This window comes from Gorilla gorilla, chromosome 7 (genome assembly GCF_029281585.2).
Source record: "Gorilla gorilla gorilla isolate KB3781 chromosome 7, NHGRI_mGorGor1-v2.1_pri, whole genome shotgun sequence".
Classification (NCBI taxonomy): Eukaryota; Metazoa; Chordata; class Mammalia; order Primates; family Hominidae; genus Gorilla; species Gorilla gorilla.
The window spans coordinates 103,099,414-103,124,263 of record NC_073231.2 but is presented as its reverse complement, the minus strand read 5'-3'; the positions used below and the strand labels follow the sequence as shown (position 1 = coordinate 103,124,263).

The window sequence follows — 24,850 nt, the reverse complement described above, 5'->3', positions numbered from 1 at the left end:
AGTGGCAGGTAGAAGACTTGCCAGATCATACAGGGCCTTGCAGGCTATTCTAGAGCTTTTGAGAAAATGAGGGATCACTTGTATTAGGCCGGCTTAAAATAGGGCCATCTGTATAAAAATAATTCCTCTTTAAATTGTTTCCTTAAACTTAGGGGTGTATACAAATCACCCAGGATCTTATTAAAATTCAAATTCTGACTTAGTAGGTCTGGGGAAAGGCCTGAGATTCTGCATCTTTAACAAGCTTTCAGGTGATATCAGGCTGCTGGTCCACAACCACACTTTGAGTAATGAGGTCCCGGGGCTTTTGGGCTTATCTCTCCACTAGCTGGTTACAAGGGCCTTTTTGTTCCCTTTGAGCCTGAAAAGACCACCTCAAAAGGTTTTTCTTTATATTTTACATTAGCCACAGGTCCCCTCACTATTCATGGTCCTATTACCTCACTAGTAAGAGCGTGGTCCAGGGCTGCCTCCGGGACTGTGAGGGAGGTTGTCCGGCTGTTTCCATGCACAGTGTAAGAAGTTTCTAGGACTTCTGCAGTGCCACGTGGAGGCTCTGCTTCTGAACCTCAATCTGCTCCCTGAATAATAATTTCACCTCTCACCACATTCTTGTCTTACTCCAATTACAGGAGCTCTAATACAGGTCTTCACTTCTGGTCCTATACCTAGAGCGATAGTCCAGTTCTGTAAACTGAGGCAGCTGGGGGACTCGGGTGATGTTCCCAGGCAGAAGAGGTGGTCAGGTGGTCCACGGAAGCCTGTTTGTTAAGGAGCAAGGCTGATTTCTTAAGAGCCAGCCCAGTAATTGACAGTGGAACAAGTCTGGAAGGACTTGCCATTTCCAAATATAAGGCATAGGATACGGAGTCCCATGGGCTTGAGTTTGAATTGTGCTTCCATCCCTTACTGTGTAACCTGGGGAATGTGCCCGGGGGTCTCTGAGCTGCAGTTTTCTTATCTCGAAAATGGGAATGATATCAACACCAACTTTGTAAATTGAGATAATGCATTTAAAGCACCTAGTACAGTGCCTGGCACAAATGATACAAAATACTAGTTGCCATTATTTTTATAATTTCTACTATCATCTTACTGCGTACCAAATCGCTTTGACGCCCGGCATTATAGCATCCACCTTTACGTTCTCTGGAGTTAAGGTACCAGAGCAAATCCCTCAGCAAAGGTGTTCAAAGAGAGACACACACGCCCGAGCACTTTCTTCATGACAGACGCCACAAGAGATAACTGGAGGATATGAAGATGTTTAGTTTAGAAAACAGGTGATGGGGGACAGGTGGTGATGGCTCTTAGCGTTGCCTTGTTCAACGAGACCCTGAGGGCACGATGAGCCCGCGCGGAAGAGATGAAAGGGCAGCACCCCCCGCGAGCGCATATCAGAGAAACTCGCCGAGACCTAAAGCGAGTCCGCGCGAGATGGGGGTGGGAGCGCTCGCGGGGGTCGTCTCCTGCGCAGCCGCAGCGGCGGCGCCAATCACCGGGCGCATCACGTCCTCTCGCGACGGTACAGTTGTACGGTCGTGACGTCGGCGGTTGCCGTGGAGAGACCCGCTCGGTCCCGACCGAGAGCTGGCGTCAGGAGCCGCAGGGTCACAGCGTGTCTTTGAAGCTGCCTCCGCCGCCACCATGAGCGGCCGAAGTCGGGGTCGAAAGTCCTCCCGCGCCAAAAACCGGGGCAAAGGCCGCGCCAAAGCCCGAGTCCGCCCTGCTCCGGACGACGCCCCGCGCGACCCGGACCCTTCACAGTACCAGAGTCTCGGGGAAGACACCCAGGCGGCACAGGTGCAGGCTGGCGCGGGGTGGGGTGGCCTGGAAGCCGCTGCTTCCCCGCAGCTCCTCCGGCTCGGGGAGGAGGCCGCCTGCCGGCTCCCCCTGGACTGTGGCCTCGCGCTGCGGGCCCGAGCTGCGGGGGACCGCGGCCAGGCCGCGGCCAGGCCCGGCCCGGGGAAGGCCGCATCTCTCTCGGAGCGCCTGGCCGCAGACACTGTCTTCGTGGGAACAGCGGGAACCGTGGGAAGGCCGAAAAATGCCCCCCGCGTTGGAAACCGGCGTGGCTCTGCCGGGAAGAAGGCCCCAGAAACCTGTAGCACCGCGGGGAGGGGGCCTCAGGTCATAGCTGGTGGGAGGCAGAAGAAAGGGGCGGCAGGGGAGAATACCTCGGTGTCAGCTGGGGAGGAAAAGAAGGAAGAGAGGGATGCAGGGTCGGGGCCCCCAGCGACGGAAGGCAGCATGGATACGCTGGAGAACGTGCAGCTGAAGCTGGAGAACATGAACGCCCAGGCGGACAGGGCCTACCTTCGGCTCTCCAGGAAGTTTGGGCAGTTGCGACTGCAGCACTTGGAGCGCAGGAACCACCTCATCCAAAATATCCCGGGCTTCTGGGGGCAAGCATTTCAGAACCACCCCCAGCTAGCATCCTTTCTGAATAGCCAAGAGAAAGAGGTACTGAGCTACTTAAACAGCTTGGAAGTGGAAGAGCTCGGCCTTGCCAGATTGGGCTACAAAATCAAGTTCTACTTCGATCGCAACCCGTATTTCCAAAATAAGGTGCTCATCAAGGAATATGGGTGTGGTCCTTCTGGCCAGGTGGTGTCTCGTTCTACTCCAATCCAGTGGCTCCCAGGGCATGATCTCCAGTCCCTAAGCCAGGGAAACCCAGAAAACAACCGTAGTTTCTTTGGGTGGTTTTCAAACCACAGCTCCATTGAGTCTGACAAGATCGTGGAGATAATCAACGAAGAATTGTGGCCCAATCCCTTGCAGTTCTACCTTTTGAGTGAAGGGGCTCGTGTAGAGAAAGGAAAGGAAAAAGAAGGCAGGCAAGGTCCAGGAAAGCAGCCAATGGAGACTACTCAGCCTGGGGTGAGCCAGTCCAACTGATCCTGCACAAGTCTCGCTGCTACCTCCTGCTGGGCTGCTCCTGGTTGACTACATATTTGGCTCTCTGCCTTCTCTTCATGTTGGCCTCTGTGTACTATAGACCCTTTGGACTTTAGTTACAAGAATATGGCATTTATGATCATGTTCTTTTGCCTCCCATAGCCTCTTGCTTTTCTACGTTAGTGTCACATGTTATGTGATCGCACCCGGACTGTTCTTATGTTAAGCACACGTACTTTACATGTGTGCTGCCTGTTATCTACATTGCCTGGACCTTGTTCTTGGCTCTGGCCTTTCCTACTTGTCTTTAACATGGACACTCATGAGTCATCCTCCAGGAAGACCAGTGCATCCTCAAGCTCTGCTCCTTCAGGGCCAGTGACTTGCTGGGCTTCGTGTTCATGCTGGCCACGCGTGTCATCTATGCAAGCGTTTCCATTGCCACTGCAGAATGAAGCCAGTGCACATGGTATTAGTCATCAGCCAGAACTTACTGTTCTGTGGGTCTGGGGTCACCAGCTAAGATGTCACCTGCTTTATTTCTGGCTTTGGCCTGTGGTCCGTGATACCCATCCTGCTTGATGTTCTGCAGAATGGCACTTGACTGCTGGGCATGCATGAAGTTAAGGGCAAGAAACAGTATGCCATGTGTTCTGTACCATTATGTGTCTTTTCTTGCTTCTGGGCCCTTCTGCTGGTGAACTTTCATCAAGATCTGTGCCATGCCGTGTCACTATCAAGCCATTAAGTTTTGTCTGGGTTGCTGTCAGCCCCAGTTGGCTTCCTGGTCAACAAGGACCTCAAGAACTGCCTGTGGACCGAGGCCCCCTACCAGTGCATGAGACACACACCTACCCTCCCCAGCTTTCCAGGAACCCTACTGGCTGCCAGACTGATGGGCGGGCTGGTATGTGTGGACATGTGTTCATGTCATTATGCTGTGGCTCCAGGTGAGGGTGAGGACTGGGCCTACATAGAATCCAGATACCGTTGTCAACTTCCCTTATTCCCGTCTAAGACGTGAGCAGAGTGCCATAGTAGGGGTTCTGGGAAGAGGTATTTCTGATTTGTGGGCCTCTGCTTGCTTGACTTCAGGTCACTTATACTTCTTATTTTGCTTGCCTGCCTTCATCCCTCATTTCCTCCCTCTCATTCTTCTTTCCTCCCTCCCTTTCCTGGTAGCCTCCTTTCCTCCCCTTCCGCCTTCCCCTTCCTTCTTTCCTTATTCTTTTTTATTTTGTTTAAATAGTACCACAGAGAAAACAACTGAAAAACCACATTTTTCTACATACAGCTGGGGAGGTAGCTGAGAACTTGGCACTGCGTACACATACTAGGTTGAAAGAGAGTTGAGGAAACCAGAAGGCCAAGTGGATCTGCTGGCAAACCCTGAACCTGTCTCCTGCGCTTGCTCTACAGTTCTGAAGTTGAAAATCCTTTTCATGCCTAGCATCTGCTTGAGTTATAAACCCCAGGGCAGCCATGTCATAGACTAGTGTTTACTCTTGTTTTGACTTTGTTTTAATGCTTGCTAAGACCCAAGTGCCTCCTGCTGTTTCCTCCTTTGTGGTAGCCTCTGGCCATCTGGGCCTCAATCCCCAGCTTTCCCGCTTTCAGCAGTCCTTTGCTCTCTTTGCTTCTACCTCAAATAGCCCCAGGAGTGGGCTTTAGTCTCCAATATGGAGCATCACAAGCTTCTCCTGGGGGATGGGGATTGGGATGGGCAGAATCTGTTTTGGATCTCCGGGTTATTTCCAGTGGGTGTAAAAGCAGAGCTGGGCCTTTCCCTCTCTTATCCCTGAGGGTGGGTAAGAAGGACTGTATCTACACCTGTTCTTCCCTACCTTCTCTTTTGTTAGGGAGGCCTCATTCTGAGTTCCTCAAGAGAGTCCTTGACTTAAAGTTGTAGCAAGGATGTGCTAGGTGGGGGATTTGGAGCAAAACCGTCGAGTAGGCATGATACTGGTATGGAGTGGGCCTGCAAAATCAGACAGAAATGGCTTGAGAAGCCGCAGGGGGAGCATGCCTGTCTCTCAGTGATAGAGTATGGGAGGGACCTCCCTAGCTTGGAAAATGAGAATTGAAGGGGTTATGAACAAATAGGATGCCTAGTTGAGGATGTTCCCAAAGTTTTGTCCAATCTTATCATTAGTAGATTTTATAAGCCACAGAGACAAACCAGAAACAGAATAATGTTACTTTGGATGCTTTTTTTGTTCTAGGTGTGGCTTTGTACATGCAGAAGAATGCTATATGCTGCACATTTTGCCTTTAAAGTCTTACGACTTTCCCCATTTTAGTCTAATGGGAAGATAGAGATGTGCAAGTCTGCTTTTTTGTTTTTTTTTGTTTTTTTTTTTTTTTTTTTTTGCTCTTTGTTATGGACATTTTCAGACATGCACAGAAGTGGAGAGGATGGTCCTTGGACCCCATGTGTCCATCACCTGGCTGCATCACTTATCAGTTATGGTCAACCTGGTTTCATCTGTATCTCTCTCTTTTCACCTGTATTGTTTATTGAAAATCCAAGACACTATGCCAATGCAACCGTGACTACCTTGGGAGATTGGTAGTCTCTTTTGATGGTGATAGTGATGGGGTGCACTATCATAATCACATCAGGTCTGCTTTTTGCTTTTAATGTTAACTAATGAAGTTCCAGAGATGGGCCTTAGAAATGTGTTTTAAGAATTAACAAGGAGTCTCAAAAAGAAATGAGAGGGATGCTTTCTTTCCCTTGCATCTACAAAACAAGAGAGAGACTGTTCTGTTGTAAAACTCTTTCAAAAATTCTGATATGATAAGGTACTTGAGACCCTTCACCAGAATGTCAATCTTTTTTTTCTGTGTAACATGGAAACTTGTGTGACCATTAGCATTGTTATCAGCTTGTACTGGTCTCATAACTCTGGTTTTGGAAGAATAATTTGGAAATTGTTGCTGTGTTCTGTGAAAATAACCTCCCCAAAATAATTAGTAACTGGTTGTTCTACTTGGTAATTTGACACCCTGTTAATAACGCAATTATTTCTGTGTTCTTAAACAGTATAAATAGTTGTAAGTTTGCATGCATGATGGAAAAATAAAAACCTGTATCTCTGTTATATTTCTGATTTTCAAAAAAGAATTGGAAGGTTTTTAAACAGGCTGGGCAGCTGAGAGAATATATACATTGCCCTAGATAAGTGATTCCCAAGCCGCAGACCCTTGTGTGACTAGCTACACAAAAATACATAAAATTTTGATTTCTAGGCTTTTTACCCAAAGATTGAGATTCTATGATTCTGAGAGGAAGCCAGGTAGCTTAGTTTTTAACATGCTTTCTAGTTGATTCAGAAGCGGTGAACTCCCATTAGAATAATCTAGATTCTATGAATCATCTAGATTCTAGTAGGAATACAGTGCTTCTTAAATTTTAGAGTACATCTGAATTGTGTGGTGAATCGTGTTAAAATATGCATTCTGATTTAGTAGTTGGGGATGGAACCTGAGATTCTGCATTTCTAACGAGTTGCCAGATGATGACAGTGCTGGTGATCTGTGAACTGCACTTTGAGTGGAAAGGGGGGGTGACCTTGAAGTCCCTTTTAAACTTAAGTAATGGTTCTCAACTTTGGTTGCACACTAGAATTGTCTGGGAAGCTTACAGAAACACTGCCAGAGCCCCACACGAAGACCAACTAAATCAGAATGGGGTAAGGGGTAGGTCTGGGTGTAGATATTTTTAAAACTTCCCAGGTGATTCTAGTGTTTAGCCAGAGTTGAGAACTACATACTCTGATGCTGTTCATTTCAGATCCATAACAAGGATCATTTCCCATTAATCAGGAGAAGCAGTGGCAGACAACCAAGTGGCACACTAAGCTGCCCAGCAGAAAATGGACAAAATTAGAAGTGGGTGGTTACTGACAAGAAAATAAAATTGGCTTATATGACGAAGGGTTTTAATAAACATGCAGTGTTCAGGGCATAGTAGGTGCTACAGTGTTGAATGAATGAGTGAATTTAAAGCACTGTTTATATTCAGATGCCTGAGGGCATTTGAATTTGGTAATTTGTGAAGTGGGCCACATTTGTTTCATAAGAAAATCTGTATCAGTTTTCTGGGGCTGCCATAACAAAGTACCACAGACTGAGTAGCTTAAACAACAAATTTATTTTCTCAGTTCTGGAGGCCAGAAATTCAAGATCAAGGTATCAGCAGGGTTGGTTTCTTCTGAGGGCCTCACTCAGCTTATAGATAGCTTTCTTCTCTCTCTGTCTTTACATGGTCTCTGTGTGTGTGTGTGTGTGTGTGTGTGTGTGTGTGTGTGTGTGTGTGTGTGTGTGTGTGTGTCTGTGTGTATATATATCCTAATCTCTTATAAGGGTACTAGTCATCTTGAATTGGGGCCCCTCTAATGACCTCATTTAACTTTAATTACCCTTTAAAGACCCTGTCTCTAAATTCAGCTACATTATGAAGTATTAGGGATTATGACTTCCACATATGAATTTGGTGTGAGGGCAGGAGCAATTTAACCCCTCACAACATCTTAACTTGTATTCTTTTGACACATATGTGCCTCACATGTTATGGTAGTTAATTGTATTGAGGCATATCATGTGCCAGGCACTATTGCAGGCGTTATACAAGGATTAATATATTAAGTCCTTATAACAAGTGATAATTATCTCTTAATGAGGGGATGGGTTGAAGAAATGGGGTAAAAAGAGGTTGAGTAAATTGTTCAGGATCATGCTGGTAATGAACGAGCCAGGCTTTAAATTCAGGCAGTCTGGTTCAAGAATGCACCAGCTCACATATAGCTCTTGACTTGAGTAGGAATAATCTTCAGTTTATCAACCGTATCTTTATGTAGAATCTCCTAATTTTGCATGTTAAACATAATTTAAACCCCTGGAGTTTTTCTGATATGTGGAATGCAGAAGGGATGGAGAGCAGCATCTCCAGGCCTGATCTTCCTCTCAGGATTCACTCAGAGTCTGCTTGGATTGTGAATTGGGAGGGGCTCTCTGCCCAGTTCAATTTCATTTATGCACTTGCTTCTCTGTGGGTGCAGAGCCTCTGTCGTCCAGGCCCTCTTTCAAATACCTCTCTTCAGTTCCTTGGACAACCCATTCAATCTGGGATTTACTACTTCTCCATTGGCTCATTCATTCATTGCCTCTTATATGAACCAGTCCTTGGTGTAGACATTGGAGATATAGCTATGGACAAATACAACTTTGAATTTTTCTTCCTCCACCTGCACTCCACCCCGCCACCCACCTGCCATAGGCTTCAGTCTCTTCTTAGCTTTCACCTGGGGTTGACAGTCAATCTTTTTTTCCATTTTCCTGCATGGGGCTGGTGAATGCTTTAGGTCCATGTGGGTTGAAGAGGGGGCTAAAGGAAGCCTCCCTCACCTTTGGCCTTTAGGTCAGACTTCACAAGGGACTCAGGCCTTCCATAACCTGGAGAGGGAGGGCCTCTTGGGTCATTCTAGTCAAGAGTCCTTGGCCCCCCTTTTAGCTTTGATTTTTATTATAAAAAGCCCTCTTCTGATTTTTTCACTGTTACCTCCTGGGCCTTTTGGAAATGTGGTAGGTTTGTGCTAGGCCATAGGTGAGGGAGGAGAGAAAAATAAAATGGTCCTGCCACCCTGAGCTTACCAAAGATCTCTACCAGCTTTGGACTGTCTATTTCTTCTTGCACTTTGGGCTTCTTCATTCTAGTCTGCTTTAGTGGTTTGCAACAGAGGAAAGAGAAACACTGCCCTAAGGAGGCACGTTAGAACAACCTAGGGAGGGAAATTTGGCAAATTCGCTTGCCCCTCTGAAGATTCAGAAAAGTCCCCAGCCATGGGGAGCCACTATAACTGATGGGTAGGGTCATATCCCTCAGGTGTTAGAACAATAAAAAAGTACAGCGTAGGCTATCCAGTCCATGATTTCTATCTTTATTTGCCCGTAGTGTCTTCACTCCTGCTTTTGGAATCTTCTCCAACTATATTTCACTGTTCAGGGCCACAGCTCACTACTACTCATTCACTTTCACCTGAAACTCTGGCCTTAGAACCTCCTGTCAGGTGTCCAGCTATTGGCCATCCAGGGCTCGAGTCTTGAATTCCTCCTCTCCCTCCATCCTGTCAACCTGGTCCTCAGCTGAGGTTTGACAAATATAAGACAGTAGCTATCATCTGTGTGACCGACACTTCATGGTTTACAAAGCACATTCACTTATATTATCTTGATTATAACTACTATGCCATAAGAAGGCTCAAAGAGGTTAAATTACCAAAATCACAAAAGTAGTAGAGCCAGGACTCAAACTTGGGTCTTCTGATTCCAAGTTCCATCCATCCATGGGACGGTAAGCATGTGGCCCAGGGCAGATGTCTGGCACTGTGAATCTAGAGACTTCTTTCCACAGAACCTGTATTTAACTTTCTGCACAGCGGATTATCCAGTTGCTGCCCATCAATCTGAGTTGGCATATGAATGTGAAACTTCTTTACCATCCTGAACTACAACATGCATGTGGTCATAACAACTAGGAGCAGGACCGACTTGACTCATTGGTGGGTGAGGCTTCCTTCAACTGCGTTGTTCAAAGGTTAGGATTGGCTCTAGACACAGTATGCTTGCAGATGAGGGCTGAGTGCGGTTTTGGGCCATATATATCAACAACTGCTGATAAATTAGTTGGAAAGGGGGAAATTTTGCTTCTATAAGAAGAAGTCTGGTGATGGGAGGTTGTCAGGTTGTGGGCTTCAGCGGCTCAATGATATTAGGGATCTGAGTCTGCCATCTTTTCTTTCTTTCCCTTGGCTTTCCCCTCACAATTCCCCAGCTCCAAGCATCACAACCTCACCCAACTGCACTCAGAGGCAGGAAGAAAGGGGGAGGAGGGGGCCTTCTTACATGTCTCTGTTTTTATCAGGAAAGAAGATCTTTGTCAGTAGTCCCTGGTGGATTTCAGGAGACCTAAGTCAGGTCCTTTGGGCCAGAAATGAGTCACGTTCCTATACCCTACCTCAAGGAAATCTTGCATTTTCCAGTATCTCTCGGGGTTATGGTCCTGCCATCTAGAAATAAGGAAAGTTCAAGGGGCTAGAGCTGACAGGTGATTTTCAGTCACCTGTAGTTTTATGCTTTCTGAGATAATTTTGTGGGCGTGGAAAACCAGATAACACCTAGAGGCACCGTGCATCTGCCTTTTCCCTGCAGGTCTCCCAGTTACCCCTTGTGACAAGAAAGCTTTACCTTGTGCTCAGTGTTTTGTGTCTCATCTCCTCTATTGCATGGTAAGTGCTTTTCTGGCCAGACGATGCCTTTTTGGTTTTCATGTCTCCCACAGCACCTACCTCAGGGTTCACTCAACATTGGATGTGGGTGATCAATAAATGCTAGTTGAGTAAATGCAATACATCAATGAGCTTTCTAAAATGTCAATTTGATCATGTCAAGCACTGGTTAAAACCTTCAGCAGTAGGATCCAGAATCCCAAGGAGCTCATAACAAGCCCTCCATTATGTGCCCTTTCCTTTTGTTTCTTCCAAACTTCCTTATTATGAAAACTTACAAATATTCAGAAAAGTACAATCCACCTGTATACCTACAACTTAAGTTCAGTGATTGTGAACTTTCAGACATATTTAGTTTGTCTATGTGTGTGTATATATGTTTATTTTGCTGAACCATTTGAATTAGTTGCATGATGCTTCATCCCTAAATACTCAGTGTGCATCTCATTAAAAATAAGGATACTAGCGGGGCGTGGTGGTGGACGCCTATAATCCCAGCTACTTGGGAGGCTGAGGCAGGAGAGTCACTTGAACCCGGGAGGCAGAGGTTGCAGTGAGCTGAGATCATGCCGCTGCACTCCAGCCTGAGTGACAGAGCGAGACTCTGTCTCAAAAAAAAGAGATACTTTCCCACATAATCACAAGATCACTATAAGACTAGAAATTGGTTCCCAAATACCATCTAGTATCCAGTCCATATTTAAATGTCTTTAAATGTCTCTATTGTTTCCAAGTTTATCTTACCGTGTTAGTTTTACAATCAGGATTTAATAATATTCAGGCATTCCATTTGAGTGTTATATCTCTTTAGTCTTTTTAAAATCAACATAATCCCCCCACCTTTTTAAATTTTCCCACTCGTGACATTAACTTTCTGAAGAAGTTAGGGCAGTTGTCTTGTAGGATGCCCCATACTCTAGATTTGTCCAATTGCTTCTTCTTGGTTTTAACTTTTTCCTCTATCTCCTTTTTTTTTTTTTATAACTAAAGATGCAGTTGAAACACTGAAGATACTACCTAAGTGAAGCTGTGTACTTTATATATGTCACATCAGAAGGTGCACAATGAGAGGTTGTCCTACGGTTGTGCCATAAGTTTGATCTTTTGGTTAAGATGGTGATCACCATGTCTCTCTTTTGTAAAGATGCATTTTCCCTTTCCAGTTAGCTGGTAATTTCTAGATGGTACTCTGTTACTGAGAGAATATTATGTTCCCCAAAACTTCATCCCAAGGTTTTAGCAGCCATTGATGGTTTTTGCCCAAGTCAGGTATTTCACTGTTGGTTGCAAAATGGTGATTTTATAATCCTGTCGTTCTTTTCACGTACTTTAGTTGGTATTCTGGTATAAGGGAGGTCTTTCCCTCATCTTCTGGCAAAGAACTATGTTTTCTCCTAAAAAGGCAGTGTAAAGACTTAATTCGTTCCCTTTAATCACCAATTTTCAGCATCAGAAGTCGGTATAATAACCTCCACTGGTCTCAAATAAGGGCATGATTTCCTTACTGTCACTACAAGTGTGTGGATTTTTATTTATTTAATATTTACAGTCAGTTACAGTCAACTGTTCAGTTGACCTGTATTTTGACCCTAACCAACCTTTACCAAACTCCTCTCATCTTTGTCTCTAACTATCTCCCCTTGCCACCCTGTGCTGTGCTCCAGCCAGTGTGAACCATATCTGGTTCTCTGAACACTCATATTTACACAAGCTGTTTACTCAGCAAGAAAGCCCTTTCACATACAGCTCAGATATACTTGTTCTGTGCTGTTATTTTTAATCTTTCAAGGCTGAATTAATCCTTCCCTTTTTCTTTATTTCTGCAATATTTTGTCCACACTTCAATCTACAGTAACTAATGTAATGACTTGTACTTACCTGTTTACCTGCCTGCTCCCACCAGAGATTATGTGATCCTTAGATCACAGAAGAATAAAACAGTATGTGTTAATCATTTTTGTATTCCCACAGCCCAGTGGCCTACACATAGTAGGTGCTCATTAAGCACTGAATGAATGCAAATGAATGGTCCTTAGAAATTGATGAAGGTGTCAGTGACAAACTACAGAGAGGTTAGAAGAGCTCAGGAGCAGAGATTGGGAATAACTTCAAGTGAAGGAGAAGTATGAACCTAATAGAAATGGATTAAAAGGGGTGGGAGAGGGAAGCTATTACCTGCACAAAGCTTTGGGCAAAAAGCAGTGGCACCAAATCACTCTCACATTGGAAATCAAGTAGGGAAAGGGAAGAGAGCAGGAAAACAAATGAAAAATGTTGGAAATGTACCATGTACACTGTGCTTTAGTAATGTTCCACAGCACCTGAGTCTGTAATTGAAAACAAGGAAAAGCAAAGCCAGTGTGATTCTGGACAATGACTTTCCCAGGGATCTTTCTCTGTCTTTATACGTAGATATGTATATATAATCTGCAATCTCCTAAGAGGTCCCTTGAATTTAAATGACTCCAGAAAATTGGGGTAGAACAAAAACAATCTCTAAAAGTGGTTTCGCTGAAAAGCAACCTGGACAGGAGGTTAAACCTGCAGAGTGGAACAGAGTGAATAAATCTAGGGGAAAATTACTTTGAGCTTCAATACTAAATAGCCTGAATTCCAAGACTGTGTGGAAAATATGGTCATCAACGCCTGGTGCTGCTTTGCCAAGTGCTGTGGGACTAGATGATTTATGAGATAATTCAGGGCACTAAGAGGGGGACGAGGGTGCAAGGTGAGGCATTTGAACCCAGGCACATTCTGGAGGAGGTTATGATTACAGGGCAGATTGTCCCTAAGGAAGCAAGGTTGTGGGGCCCCACCGTATCAGGAGATCTCTTCATCTTGTGCTTTGAGAACCTGTCTTGCTACTAGTGCCACCTCTGGCCTGAGGACAATTTATTATCCTTCTAGCATTTATGTGAGGGACACTGAGTCCCTATAAGCTTACATGCCATTCTCTCAGCAAGAGGTCTTATCTGACTTTCAGTAAAATGATACTCCCACTCCTGCTGCTGGCTTTGTACTCCTTCTCACAGCTCCCTCTTTTCCTTGATAGGATTTACGATTCGTGACTGTGACTTTGTCTCTGAGTTTGTTTCTTCCCTTAGACTGTAACCTCTGAAAGATCCTTGCTGCTGGATCCCAAATGCTCACACATAGGAGGTATCTGACAAATATTTTGGACTAGTGCAAATGTTGATCTTATGAGCCAATTAAGATGGCAGGTTGGGTGGGCCATGCCTTGGGGTTGTCCTTTGGCAGGAGGAGATGATCCCTTCCTAATATACAAGGGGACTGGGAGAGTCCATTTTATTGAGTGGGTACCACATGCTAAGGACAGTGCTAAGCACATTATACACATTATCAAAACAAATCTATTTTCATACTCATTTTCCAGATGAGATAAAAGAGCCCAAGAGGGATTAGGTGACTTGCCCAAGGTTACGTAAGTTGTAATTCCTGGAACTAGGGGTAGAGGCTCTTAACCATTATTGTGCACTGCCTCTCTGGTGGAGGTTTGCAGTATGAGTTTGTGAGTTAGGCTAACATCGTCCTCATGCCTTCAGGAAGGAGGAAGGACAGTGTGTGACTGTAGATAGGTTCTCAGCTCTCCAGGGGGTGATGATCACTGTGCCTAATCACCAGGGAGGAAAGTGTGGAAAGGGTGTGTGTGTGCATGGGCCATATCTAGGTGTGTGTCCAGGAAGGCCATGAGAGTGGCCAGCAAGCCAGCTTTGACTGCCTGCTGCTTGTCCTCAGACCCACACCATCCTGAGGCTGCCAGGGTATGATGCACACTCACTTGGGGATCACTGCCCACTGAGGTAGTTGGGTCCACATTTTAAAGGCTCACAGCTGCGGGCAGCCTGTGGGAAACAGAGACCCTCCTGGCCCAAAGCAGCCCAGCAGGTGGAGGCCTTTCTGAATAGAGGCATTAAGTAGATGGTTTGATCAGGCTGAGTCACAGATAGCATCAGGCTCAACAAAAGGCAAGAGCAGCTCCTAAATGAGGGATTTGTTTGTGTACAGGCCATGTAGGCAGGCCTGCTGATTAGAAGCTGTTCTTTGAACTCCAGCCTCCCACATGGACAGCAATCCCTATCATTTGTCTTGTCTTGGAATAAGAAAGACGATGAAAAATAAAATCAAGGTTTCTTGATATTACCATGGGAGTGTGCTTTCCCCTTCACAAAAAATTGACCCTTCTACTCCACACAGGGATTATATGGAAAGTAAAAAAGTAAGGAGTTAACACTGAGCAGCTACTGCATGCTTAAGTGACTTATATACAGTTGTTGTTTTATTTTTTTACAATAGCAAGCTTATGAAGTCTTCATTGTTACCTACATTTTATAGTTAATTACACTGAAGCTTTGAAGATTAAGGAACTTGTTCAGGGTTACTCAGCCAGAATTCTGTCTGACTGGAGTCTGTTTGGCTCCCGAACCTCTGTTCTCTCAATTATAACATACCTAGAAGAGGGGAGACACAGTTACTCCTGTTTTTAACAAGGGTGTATGATTCAGTTAGAATGCTTTCAGTTGCAAGTAACAGAAACCCTGACTTAGGCCCAGAAATAAGGACAGACACTATTTTTGTAATAAGGAATCTGGAGGTAGGTGATCCTATGCTTAGTTTTAGCTGCTCACTTATCAAGCTTCCAGATTCTTTCCATCCTTCCAGTCCTTCCCCTCCAACATCTTTGGATTTGGCAAAGACTTTTTGTCCTCAAACTTGTCTCATGTCCCTGAGATGACTGCTTGTGTTCCAGGCATCATATCCCCAAATACAGTGTTTAAAACAGGAAAGTTAGGAAAGAGAGCAAACAAGGACTTCTCCCCTAGAACCCTATCTCTTTTATTGGAGAGGAAAATATTTCCTGAAGCCTCCCAATGGACTTTGCTTTCTATCTTTTTGGCCAGAAATGAGTCTTCACCCTTAGACAAATTGCTGGCAAAGGGGACTGTTATTGCCATGACTGGCTTGGGCTGACCAGGACTGTTTCCCTGGGAACTGCAAGGAAGAAGGAACATTGCTGTTAGATAAGCACTCACCACACAATTCTAAGGCCAGGGGTTCATCAGACTCCATGACCACCATTGCTAGAATACCTTGGAGAAGGGAGAATAGTCAACATTTATTCATCGATTCAGACAGCTTGCTTGTTTAGTACCTTCTGTGATCTCAGGCATGCGTTAGGCACCATAGGGTCAAAGGACCTGTAGAATACAGGCTTGCACTTACTATTTCATCTAAATGGGAAGAGTAGATAGATAGAATAGATAGATAGATAGATAGACAGATAGATTAATATATAGATATGTGTATGTATATATATGTATATACATATATGTATATATATATGTATATACATATATGTATATACGAACAGTTCAATGAAAACATGAAATAAAAATTTAACAAAAGCCAGCATATGACCAAGAGGTCATAGGGCAATACAGTAGATTCTTCTTGGAAGATTTTGTGAGTTTCTTTGTCCTACTCATGATTCAGTGGAAGCACTTTAAATTCTTTTTGATCAATGGGATTAATTTTATATTTTCTGTTATTTCTTTCCAAATAAAATACATCTATTAATATTTCTCAATGATTTGGAGGCTGTTTTTGGCCAAGGAAATTATTTTTAGGTGTTAAATCTATATTGTTGGCTTCCTAGAAAAAGTATTTGGTGCTTCGGCAAGAGATGTGAACCAGCTATGAATTTAAGTATCAGCCCTGGTAGCTTTACCATGTATGATTGACTTTTTTGATGGATTCCCTGTGGATCTAAGCAGCATGAAAATCAAGTGGTGTCACCTTGCATTCAAATTAAGCATGAACATTTATTTCAACAGTTACATTTGAGGCATCTGAATAATGCAAAATGCTACAGCAGCAGCCAAAACTTTAGTTTGGCCTCTGATTAAAGACAGTCTTCTCAATCTAGCCCCAGTTTCTAGAATAATCCTGTGAGCGGATTAAACACAAGCACGTACTTTGCTGATAATTGTGTGTTGATTCTATAACAATTTGGCTAGGAGTAGTTGTCCTCATTTGAAACCAAAAATCCCCCCAAATAGTGATTGCTCTAGACCTCCAGATGGAGAACTTTCCCCATAGCCCAGTAACTTTGCTAAAGGTCACCATTTGGAAGGCTGTTCTTTTTGTTATTGGACTTCTGTTATATTATCCTCCCAGAAAAGTTTACCTTATTTATCTCAGCCTCTTCTTGGTTGCGGGCTAGGGGAAAACAGGGAGAGTCATTCCCAACATGGTATGGCCCGTGCATTTCTCAGGCTCTCTTTTCATGGGATTGTTCTAATTGGAGTTGGATGTAAGGGTTTTGATGTCTCACCTCACCTTGTTTGGTATTTTTAAATGCTCCTCGGCCCTAGTTGAGCTGGAACCATGGTGACCCAAGCCAGCTTAAAAAAGACAGTTCTGCCAAACAGTCATCCATAGGTAGTCCTCATTCCCTGAGTGCTCCAGTAGCTTCTGGGTCAACATGCAATTGGTGGAAAATGATGTGGATCTCTTGGCTAAGGAAAAATGGTAAAATGCAGATTACAGAACATGCTCACCTTATAGCTGGCTTGAAGTCTGTGTTTGAAAGCCCTGGCCTTCACAACCCAAACTGAAACTCCAGTTGGAACCAAGAAAGCGCAGTGGATATGGACAGTGATACAAGTAAGCCTGGCTGGAGTCACTGGCTTTGGGTACCTGATGGTGACACCACATGTTCCAGAATGGTTGTCTGTTAAATGTTTACTAGAGTTGGGTCTAGAGCATAGAGTGAAGGGAAGGAATATAATGGAAGGTTGTGGAGTATGACAGCTAAGACTTGGAATCAGGCCGGGTGCGGTGGTTCACACCTGTAATCCCAGCACTTTGGGAGACCGAGGTGGGTGAATCATGAGGTCAAAAGTTTGGGACCAGCCTGGCTAACACAGTGAAACCCTGTCTGTACTAAAAATACAAAAATTTAGCTGGATGTAGTGGCAGGTGCCTGTAATCCCAGCTACTTGGGAGGCTGAGTCAGGAGAATTGCTTGAACCCAGGAGGCAGAGGTTACAGTGAGCCGAGATTGCGCCACTGCACTCCAGCCCAGGTGACAGAGTGAGACTCCATCTCAAAAAAAAAAAAACAAAAAAAATTTGGACTGTGTTCGTATCAAAACTCAGAGCTACTAGCTAGCGTGTGGAACCTGGAAGGTTACTTAGCTTCTCTGTTTTTTTTTTAATCTGTAAAAGAGGAATAAAAGTTTGGAGTTAGATGGAAGTTATAAAAAAAAAAAAAAAACAAGGCTCAAATTATGTATAGAATTGAAAAGTCCAGGGGCAGTCTGGGTTTCAGATACGACTTGATCCAGGGGCAGACCCTTTCCTCCCTGTGGCAAGATGGCGTCTTGATGCTCTAGGCCTACAAATCTTACCCTTTCAGTAACCCTAATAAAGCATGAAAGTATTTCTTCCTTGCCAGTACCAGAGGAAAAAAAAAAAGTCCTGAGGTTGACTCTTGGCTTATTAGTTGATTATAAACACTTGAGTCAATTGCTAAGAACTGGGTCACTGCCCAGCCCTGGAGCCAGGAAAGGGGTCAGCCCCACCCGAGCTACAAGAACGGACAATAGGAAAGGGATGATTTTTTTCCAAATGAAAATAAATCATGGTGCTAGTACCAGAGGAAGGGGGGATGGATGCTGGGCAGGCCAAAACAATAGATGCCCACTGAAGAAGCACTCCATTCCCAGGTCATCCTTGTTAATAAGGAAGTGGGAGGGACAGGAACCAAAAACACTTATTTATGAGGATCCGGGCCAGGGTCAGGCATCGAGCATCAGCAACTCCCTACCCTGCCTTTCTACACAGTAGCACAGTCTTTATATGATAGAAATTTGGTTGCAGCTTCAATGTGACATACACATGCTTTCAACTCTCAAGGCATTAAACCTTGTTTAATTACTATTATTCTTTTCTTAAGGTTTTGGTATTTTCCCTCTGTATTTCTGATGTGCCTCTTGGCTACAGATAATCCAGATAGTGGTTGCTGTCTGTGGGCATGTGAGGCAGGGAAGTCCAAAAAGTGAGGCTAACGGCCACTAATGACAGATGAAGGGGCTTCCACAGGGGCAGAGGCACTGGGTCTGGTGATACAGGCTGGCACCTCGAGAATCAGGGATGGGATTTTCCTGGGAGCCACAGGGTTCATACTTGAGGGAGGCTTGGGAGTTTTTCACTCTCTGCATAATGGGTCTGTTCCCCTGGGGATAACCCAGGACAAGATATGCCTTGTGAATGTGGGTGGCAGAGGGACACACAGGTGCAGGGGCGTCTTCCAGCCCTGGACGGTGCCACATGAGGGATGGATGTAAGACTGGCCATATAGGTGAAGTGTCTGAGGCTCAGAGAGATGGCAGGGTTCACCTCTGGACAGAGCAGGACAGAACTAGAATGAATGTATAACACCTGGGAAAAGATTGTTAGTGAGAAATGCTCCACACAAACACATTCCAAGAACATGAGTGAGAGAAAGAGATGGACTGTGCTTGGTGGTGGTGGTTCGGTGCACTTCCCTCTGGGTTGGGCTGGGCTGTGGTGACAGAGGAGATGGGTACAAGGGAATTACGAGAATTTTAGATGCATTGCTCAAAATTTAGGGGCTTGGTGTGTCCAGATTTGATGTGGGATAAGAGAAAAGGAGAGCCCTCACAGCGGGACATAAATGGGTTAATCAGGTTGGGAGAAGTGGGTGTCCAGATAATTCCACCCACAAGTCCAAGTGGGGAGCCTGGGTCCAAGCAGAAAAGACAGTTTCCTCCTTTAGCAATCAAAGGAGTCCAGAGGGGGTGCCCAGCCTTGGGCCAGAGGGAGAAAGGAAGAGGGAAAGCTTTGCTCTGAGGATGAGGTTTAGAGCAGAAGGAAACAGAGACCACCCAGAAAAGGGAGACTTTTCCTGTGCCAAGGCGGAGACCCAGGGGACTGTGCACAGTTATCTCGGCCCTTTGAGCGCCTCCATTTCCCTTGTCTGTGGTCAAGCCTAGCTCTGTATTCCAGCCAGCTGTGGGAGGATGGGGTGACGAAGTGATGCTCAAAGAGAATGTGGGGCCAGCAGGGGCAGCCCAGGACTCTGGACTGAGGCCTTCAACAGGGAAGTCTGCCCCTCCCCCTCCCCCTCCCCTCCCCCTCCTCCTCCTCCTCCTGCTGGGAGTTAGCTGGAGAACCAACAGGCAGCATTACAGAAAGCTATAGGCCCCTTCAGCTGGTTGAGGGGGCTCAGCCGGCCCCATGGCTAGGACATTTGTGTCCTGTTTCCTGCCGTGCAGGAGGGGCACTGTGAGGTCCTCCCATGTCTCCCCCAACCACATACACACCTGTAAACAATGGAGCACTCCAGTCTCCAGCCCTACCTAGAGGAGCGATTTGTTCTCTGATTTCCATAACACAGAAAAGAAAAAGAAAAAGAAAAAAAAATCCAAAACGAAAAGTAAAACCACTTTAAACAATTAGGAGTTTTGTTTGGTTATTTGGCGAAGGCTGTGTGCTGGGGGAGCGGGTAGTGAGGGAGTTCTTTATCCCTGGAGAATCTAAATGAAGGAAAAGTCAGTTTGAAACCGGCTCCCAAGATGACGCAGGGGTCTGAACCCGGAATAAACTCTGAAAGCTATATTTTCAGCACAGAAAAGAGGGGCTTCCTAATGGAAGCTTTGGCAGCCCTTGTGCTGTGGCCCCGGCCCTGGGCAGTGCTGCGCTGCTGTTTATTTGAGAGGAAGTGGTGGAGAGTGGTCCCTCTTGTGGCGTGTGGTTTTGGCAGTGCCTGGGCTCTCTGTCTTCTGTTTGGGAGTCTGGCCCACTATGGAGCCCTTGCTCTTGGTTCCATTGTTAAAGGATTCCTGCTGCAGTGCATCCGGGGTGCCCACCATGAGATTCCTTTGTCGTGGAAGAAGGTGCCGCCCTTTCCACCTGCATCTTTTCTGGGGGGATTTTCTGCCTGCTTGCATGGGAGGCATGTGGCTGTAGGTGGGGAGGGCAAGGGGCTGACTAGGAGTGGAGGTGAAGGGTGAAGCCACAGGAGGTGCCGTGGCACTTGTCTTCTTGGCCCTCCTGCCTTTGAACCCCAGTGACGGTCTCTTGCGGGCTGGTGGCTCCACCTTTTGGTCTGTGCTGGGACCTGGCAGGAAAACCATGCTTGGCTGTGTGAGAATGGCAGAGTATGGTGGGCCTGGGGCAGAGTGGTGGTGGTGGCAGAGGAACGAAAAGGATGGTGTTGGGGTAGCCATGGGAACGCCAGCTTTGTAACAAGACAGATACGGGTTTGAATCTTGGCCCCAGCACTGATTGCTGATGACTTTGGGTAAATAGCTTGACCTTTCTGAGGGCCAGTTTCTTGATCTTTAATACGGCCATAATCATACCTACCCCAGATAAAGGCTCAGGACCTCTTGTGTCACACAAAATATCACGTGATTTTGAAAGCAATGCCTCGGACTCAGACCTATAGGCCATAGTTTAGGGAAACCCAAATCCTTCTCCAGAAATAGGGCTTATGCTCATGTGGAGTCCTCTGTCCCAGCTACCAATTGGTGCTGTAGCCTATTTTGCCTCCATCAGCCCACACTCAAAACTCAGCTCCTGCCCCGATTTCCACAAAACCCACTCATAGCAAGCACTTTGCAAGCTTAATATACCTTACAGACAATCTGGGGATACTGAACAAGCAGCTTATTATCTCATCCACGGTTCTTTTTCCTCATCTTTCTTTACTCCTGTCCTCCTAGATTTCTCAGACTGCCAAATTCTTTCCCCTCTATGCACGGGGCAATTCAGCTCTCCCCATGTCCTACTCCCAATATTGCACACCAAAACTTCTAGAATTGCTTAACAGATTTCACCAGATCTAAATGTCTCTAAAAACAGTGGAATAGAAAATAACAAATCTACTACTGATAGTGCCTACTTCATAGCATTTTTATGAGTAATACTATCACCACAGTGACTAGCACATGGTAATACTATCACCACAGTGACTAGCACATGGTAATACTATCACCACAGTGACTAGCGCATAGTGATCAATAGCTATAACCATTTGAAGAAACCAGGGGTGAGTGTATCTGAGAATCCAAGAAAAGATATTGGCACGTTGGTGGATCAAAAAGCAGATATTGGGGTCAGCATATTTTGCCTTAATCTCACCAGCATTTCTACATCTTGTTGACACTTTGTGAAGTGGGCAGGACAGCCTCCACCACACCCTTTATACAGGAAGACAAAGCGACTTGCCCAGATTCACCAACTGGGAAGTGGCGAGTGTTTATTATGGATCAACGTGTAAACTGTAGGGGGAGGGGGTAGAATGGGACAGAGGGAGAAGTTGATCAGCAAACCCTATTGGGAGCTCTGGAGCATACGCAGCCCACAGAGGTGTCCTGTCCTGGGTCTTTGTACCCCTGCCACTGTTAGCTGTTGCATTTGGGCTACCCGGAAAGGAAAGAGATGCCCTTGGGCAAAGCAGCTGTCTATAGCAAGCACACCCTGAAGGAGCTGACAGCTGGAGGCAAGTACTTCCCTCCAGAAAGGGCATTTGGGCAGTGCATCTCTTGTCCTACCACATTCTTCATCTGCAAAATGGGGATTATGATAGTACCAGCTTGCAGGGTTAAAGTAAGGTAGTGGGTGCAGGTGTCTTCCATAAACAACAGTTATCTTTAAGGGCACTGTGGGTACTCTGTCTACCAGGCAGCCCTGGCTGTGGGAGCCCCTCCCAATAGAGCTGCCACCAGCCCTTTCTGATAGGACTAACTCCCCAGGAATGTCAGGGTGGTGACTTCGGAGCACTTACAATTGGACACTGTGAAGATGATCATTGTGTTGCATCGCCACTGCCCTTCATTCAGTTGTTTCAGATTAAATTGATCATAACAAGAGGTCTCTGATCAAAAACATTGAACTTAAATACGGGGGGAACTCTGGAAAAAAAGGAATGCTGAAAGAAGCTGAGTTTCCTTTCATTCTGAGGACTCTGAATACATTTGAGACTTGCATCTTACCCTTCTAAAGCCATGCAGCCCAAGCTTTCTATTCCATGTTAGTCAGGATGTAGGAGTCATTTCAGACCAAGTCAGGTTGGGGTAGATGATTAGAATGATGCTCGTAGAGATTATCACAATAATGGCCCCCAGTGAATCATACTTTCTGATACCATGCCCTTGTGTAGTGTTCTCCCACACTGACTCTGGGCTTAGCCATGTGTCCTGTTTTGGTCCATGTGACATCAGCTAACATAACCCAAGCAGAGACTTGGTAAGTGCTTGCTCACAGGGATTTGCTTGAAGCTCCAACTGGCCTTCCTGAGGATGAGAGACCAGGTGAAAGAGAGGACCTGCCCTCCCAGCCAATTCTCCTGCTGAATGGAGCCTAGGTGAAGCCAGCAGAGCCTCCCAGCTGTCCTACAGAGTCACGAGAAATAATAAATTGCTGTTATGATGATTTTTAAAATTGAGGTGAAATACACCTTAACAGAAAATTCACTATTTTAAGGTATGCAATTCATGGCATTTAGTATCTTTATAATGTTGTGCAACCACCACCTCTTTCTAGTTCTAAAACATTGCCATCACTCCAAAAGCAAACCCTGTACCCAGTAAGCAGTCACTTCTCATTCCGTGCCCCCTCTAACTCCTGGCAACCACCCATCTGCTTCCTGTCTCTATGGAGACACTTTTGTGACTGGCTTCCTTCACTTAGCATAATGTCTTCAATGTTCATCCATGTTGTAGCATATATCGCTACTTCATTTCTTTTTGCACTCAAATACGTGTATGCAATGTTCATAGAAGCACTATTCACTATAGCCAACAGGTGAAAACAATCTAAATGTCCATTAACTGATGAACAGATAAGCAAAATGTGTTGTACCCATACAATTAAATATTATTGAGTGATAAATTGCTGTTATTTTAAGCCGTCAGGTTTTGGGCTGGTTTGTTAACTGTAGTAATAGATAACAGAGAATTTTTAAGGTGGTTGGAGTAATAACAAGAGCTATCACATCTAACACTGCATGCAATGTACTATGTGAAGCACTTTGTGTGAATTCTGCTTTAATCCTCACAAGAACCCTGTGGTTTAGGTACTAATATTGACCCCAGTTCACAAATGGGAAAACTGAGAAATTAAATATTTGCCCAATTTAACCCAGACAGTTCAATTCCAGAGCTCATGCCTTATTCACTCACTGTACTACAATCCAGCCATAAATGAAAGGCCTACTCTGGAAGATCTAACTAAGGACATGAGTGTGTAGCTTCGCTGTGAAAGAGACACCATTCTCAGCTTTTTTATATGGTTCATAATGAATATCACTGGTAGAAATGATCAACAGAATTTAAAGCCTTTAGCAGTGAAAATCTAATCTGTGCAGTCTGACTTGGGAATATTGAACTTTGTAGAACAATGTCTATATAGTAAGTTTTCAAGGGCAAAAGTTACAACCATAATATTTGATATAAATAAACCAATTGAGTAATGCATCAAAGCTTTATATAAAACTGACACAGGAAAAAATTAATCCCAATCAAATAACTTCTGTGAAATAAAATATGAATGAAAATGGGAAAAATTAAAGAGGATTTAACTAGGCTATTTTAAGAAGGTTGATCAAGGAGTCAAATGGACTTAATGGAGTTTTCTCCAGAAAATCCTTTCAGTACAAAAATGTATTCATTATGACATAATTTTGGTTTTAATGGTATTATTCTTAGGAGTCAAAATATCCTTAGGAGAGAACATCTTTCTGAGTCAAACATCTTTTATATTGCGTAAAGATTCTTTGGAGGGTGTAAAGTGTTATCAGAAGGTGAGTATGGGGTCACTCTGGGATGCCAAGACAGATTTGTAAGATTCCAGACTCTTTGGAGAATAAGTGCATTGGTATTTAGAGTCAGACCACGAGATGCTGGGCTTGACTTATGATGCAAGGTAAGGAGGTGAAGGCTGTCCTGTGGGGGTCAGGAATTCACCCCAGTGTAGGGGAGAGTTAGGTTCTGGTGTCCCTTTTGAGACACATGTTCTATGGCAGGGGGTAAAATGGCACATGGAGAAGCCACAAGAGTAATCTTGTGGCCTGATGGTTAGGAAACTTGATAGAAGCTCCGTAAGAGGGAGCCTTACTCCTTAAGAGAATAAAGAGCTCACTGGGGGTGTGGTCATCTCAGGTAACCACTGAACCCAGTGCAACAGAAATAGGAACCCAGGAGCAATATCTAGCTAGTTGCAAGGATATGGGAGCAGGAAGTTTTTGGGATCCATTACAAAGGGAATTTGGGATTGAGTGAGGTAGTGCTGGGAGTAGAGGGAGAAGAACAGAGTTGTTTATTCGTAGGTCAACATATCAGATGCCTATAAATTTTTCAGGTATTGTAAAAATATTTATTAACTATTAATACATAAAGAAAATTTCAAAGCCAAAATTAATAAATGAATAATTAGGTGTTTTCAAAATGTAACATTAGGCCATTCATGTAATAATGGATTATGTATAGGTCTCATATAGTTATAGGTAAATATGAAATGTCTGGATCATAAAAATAAAATAATTTATTCTTCACAAACTCAAATGTATGAAAATTGAACATCCTTTCAAAAAATTTATAGCAAAACAATGTA

At 44.7% G+C, this 24,850-nt stretch overlaps 1 protein-coding gene across 3 annotated transcripts in view; it reads left to right on the top strand.

Annotated features, from left to right (window-relative positions):
* Positions 1 to 1,529: 1,529 nt before the first annotated feature.
* TSPYL5 (TSPY like 5) overlaps positions 1,530 to 24,850 on the top strand; it is a 330,888-nt gene continuing 307,567 nt past the window's right edge. The window contains exons 1-2 of one of the 3 annotated variants that reach the window (XM_055348059.2): positions 1,530 to 3,808; positions 5,124 to 6,005. In XM_055348059.2, coding sequence (XP_055204034.1) covers positions 1,648 to 2,901 — 1,254 coding nt within the window. In that variant the 5' untranslated portion in view covers positions 1,530 to 1,647 and the 3' untranslated portion in view covers positions 2,902 to 3,808; positions 5,124 to 6,005. Of the gene's footprint in view, positions 3,852 to 5,123; positions 6,006 to 24,850 lie in introns of those variants that run through there. The other 2 variants (XM_031013797.3, XM_055348056.2) reach the window with 2 other exon arrangements.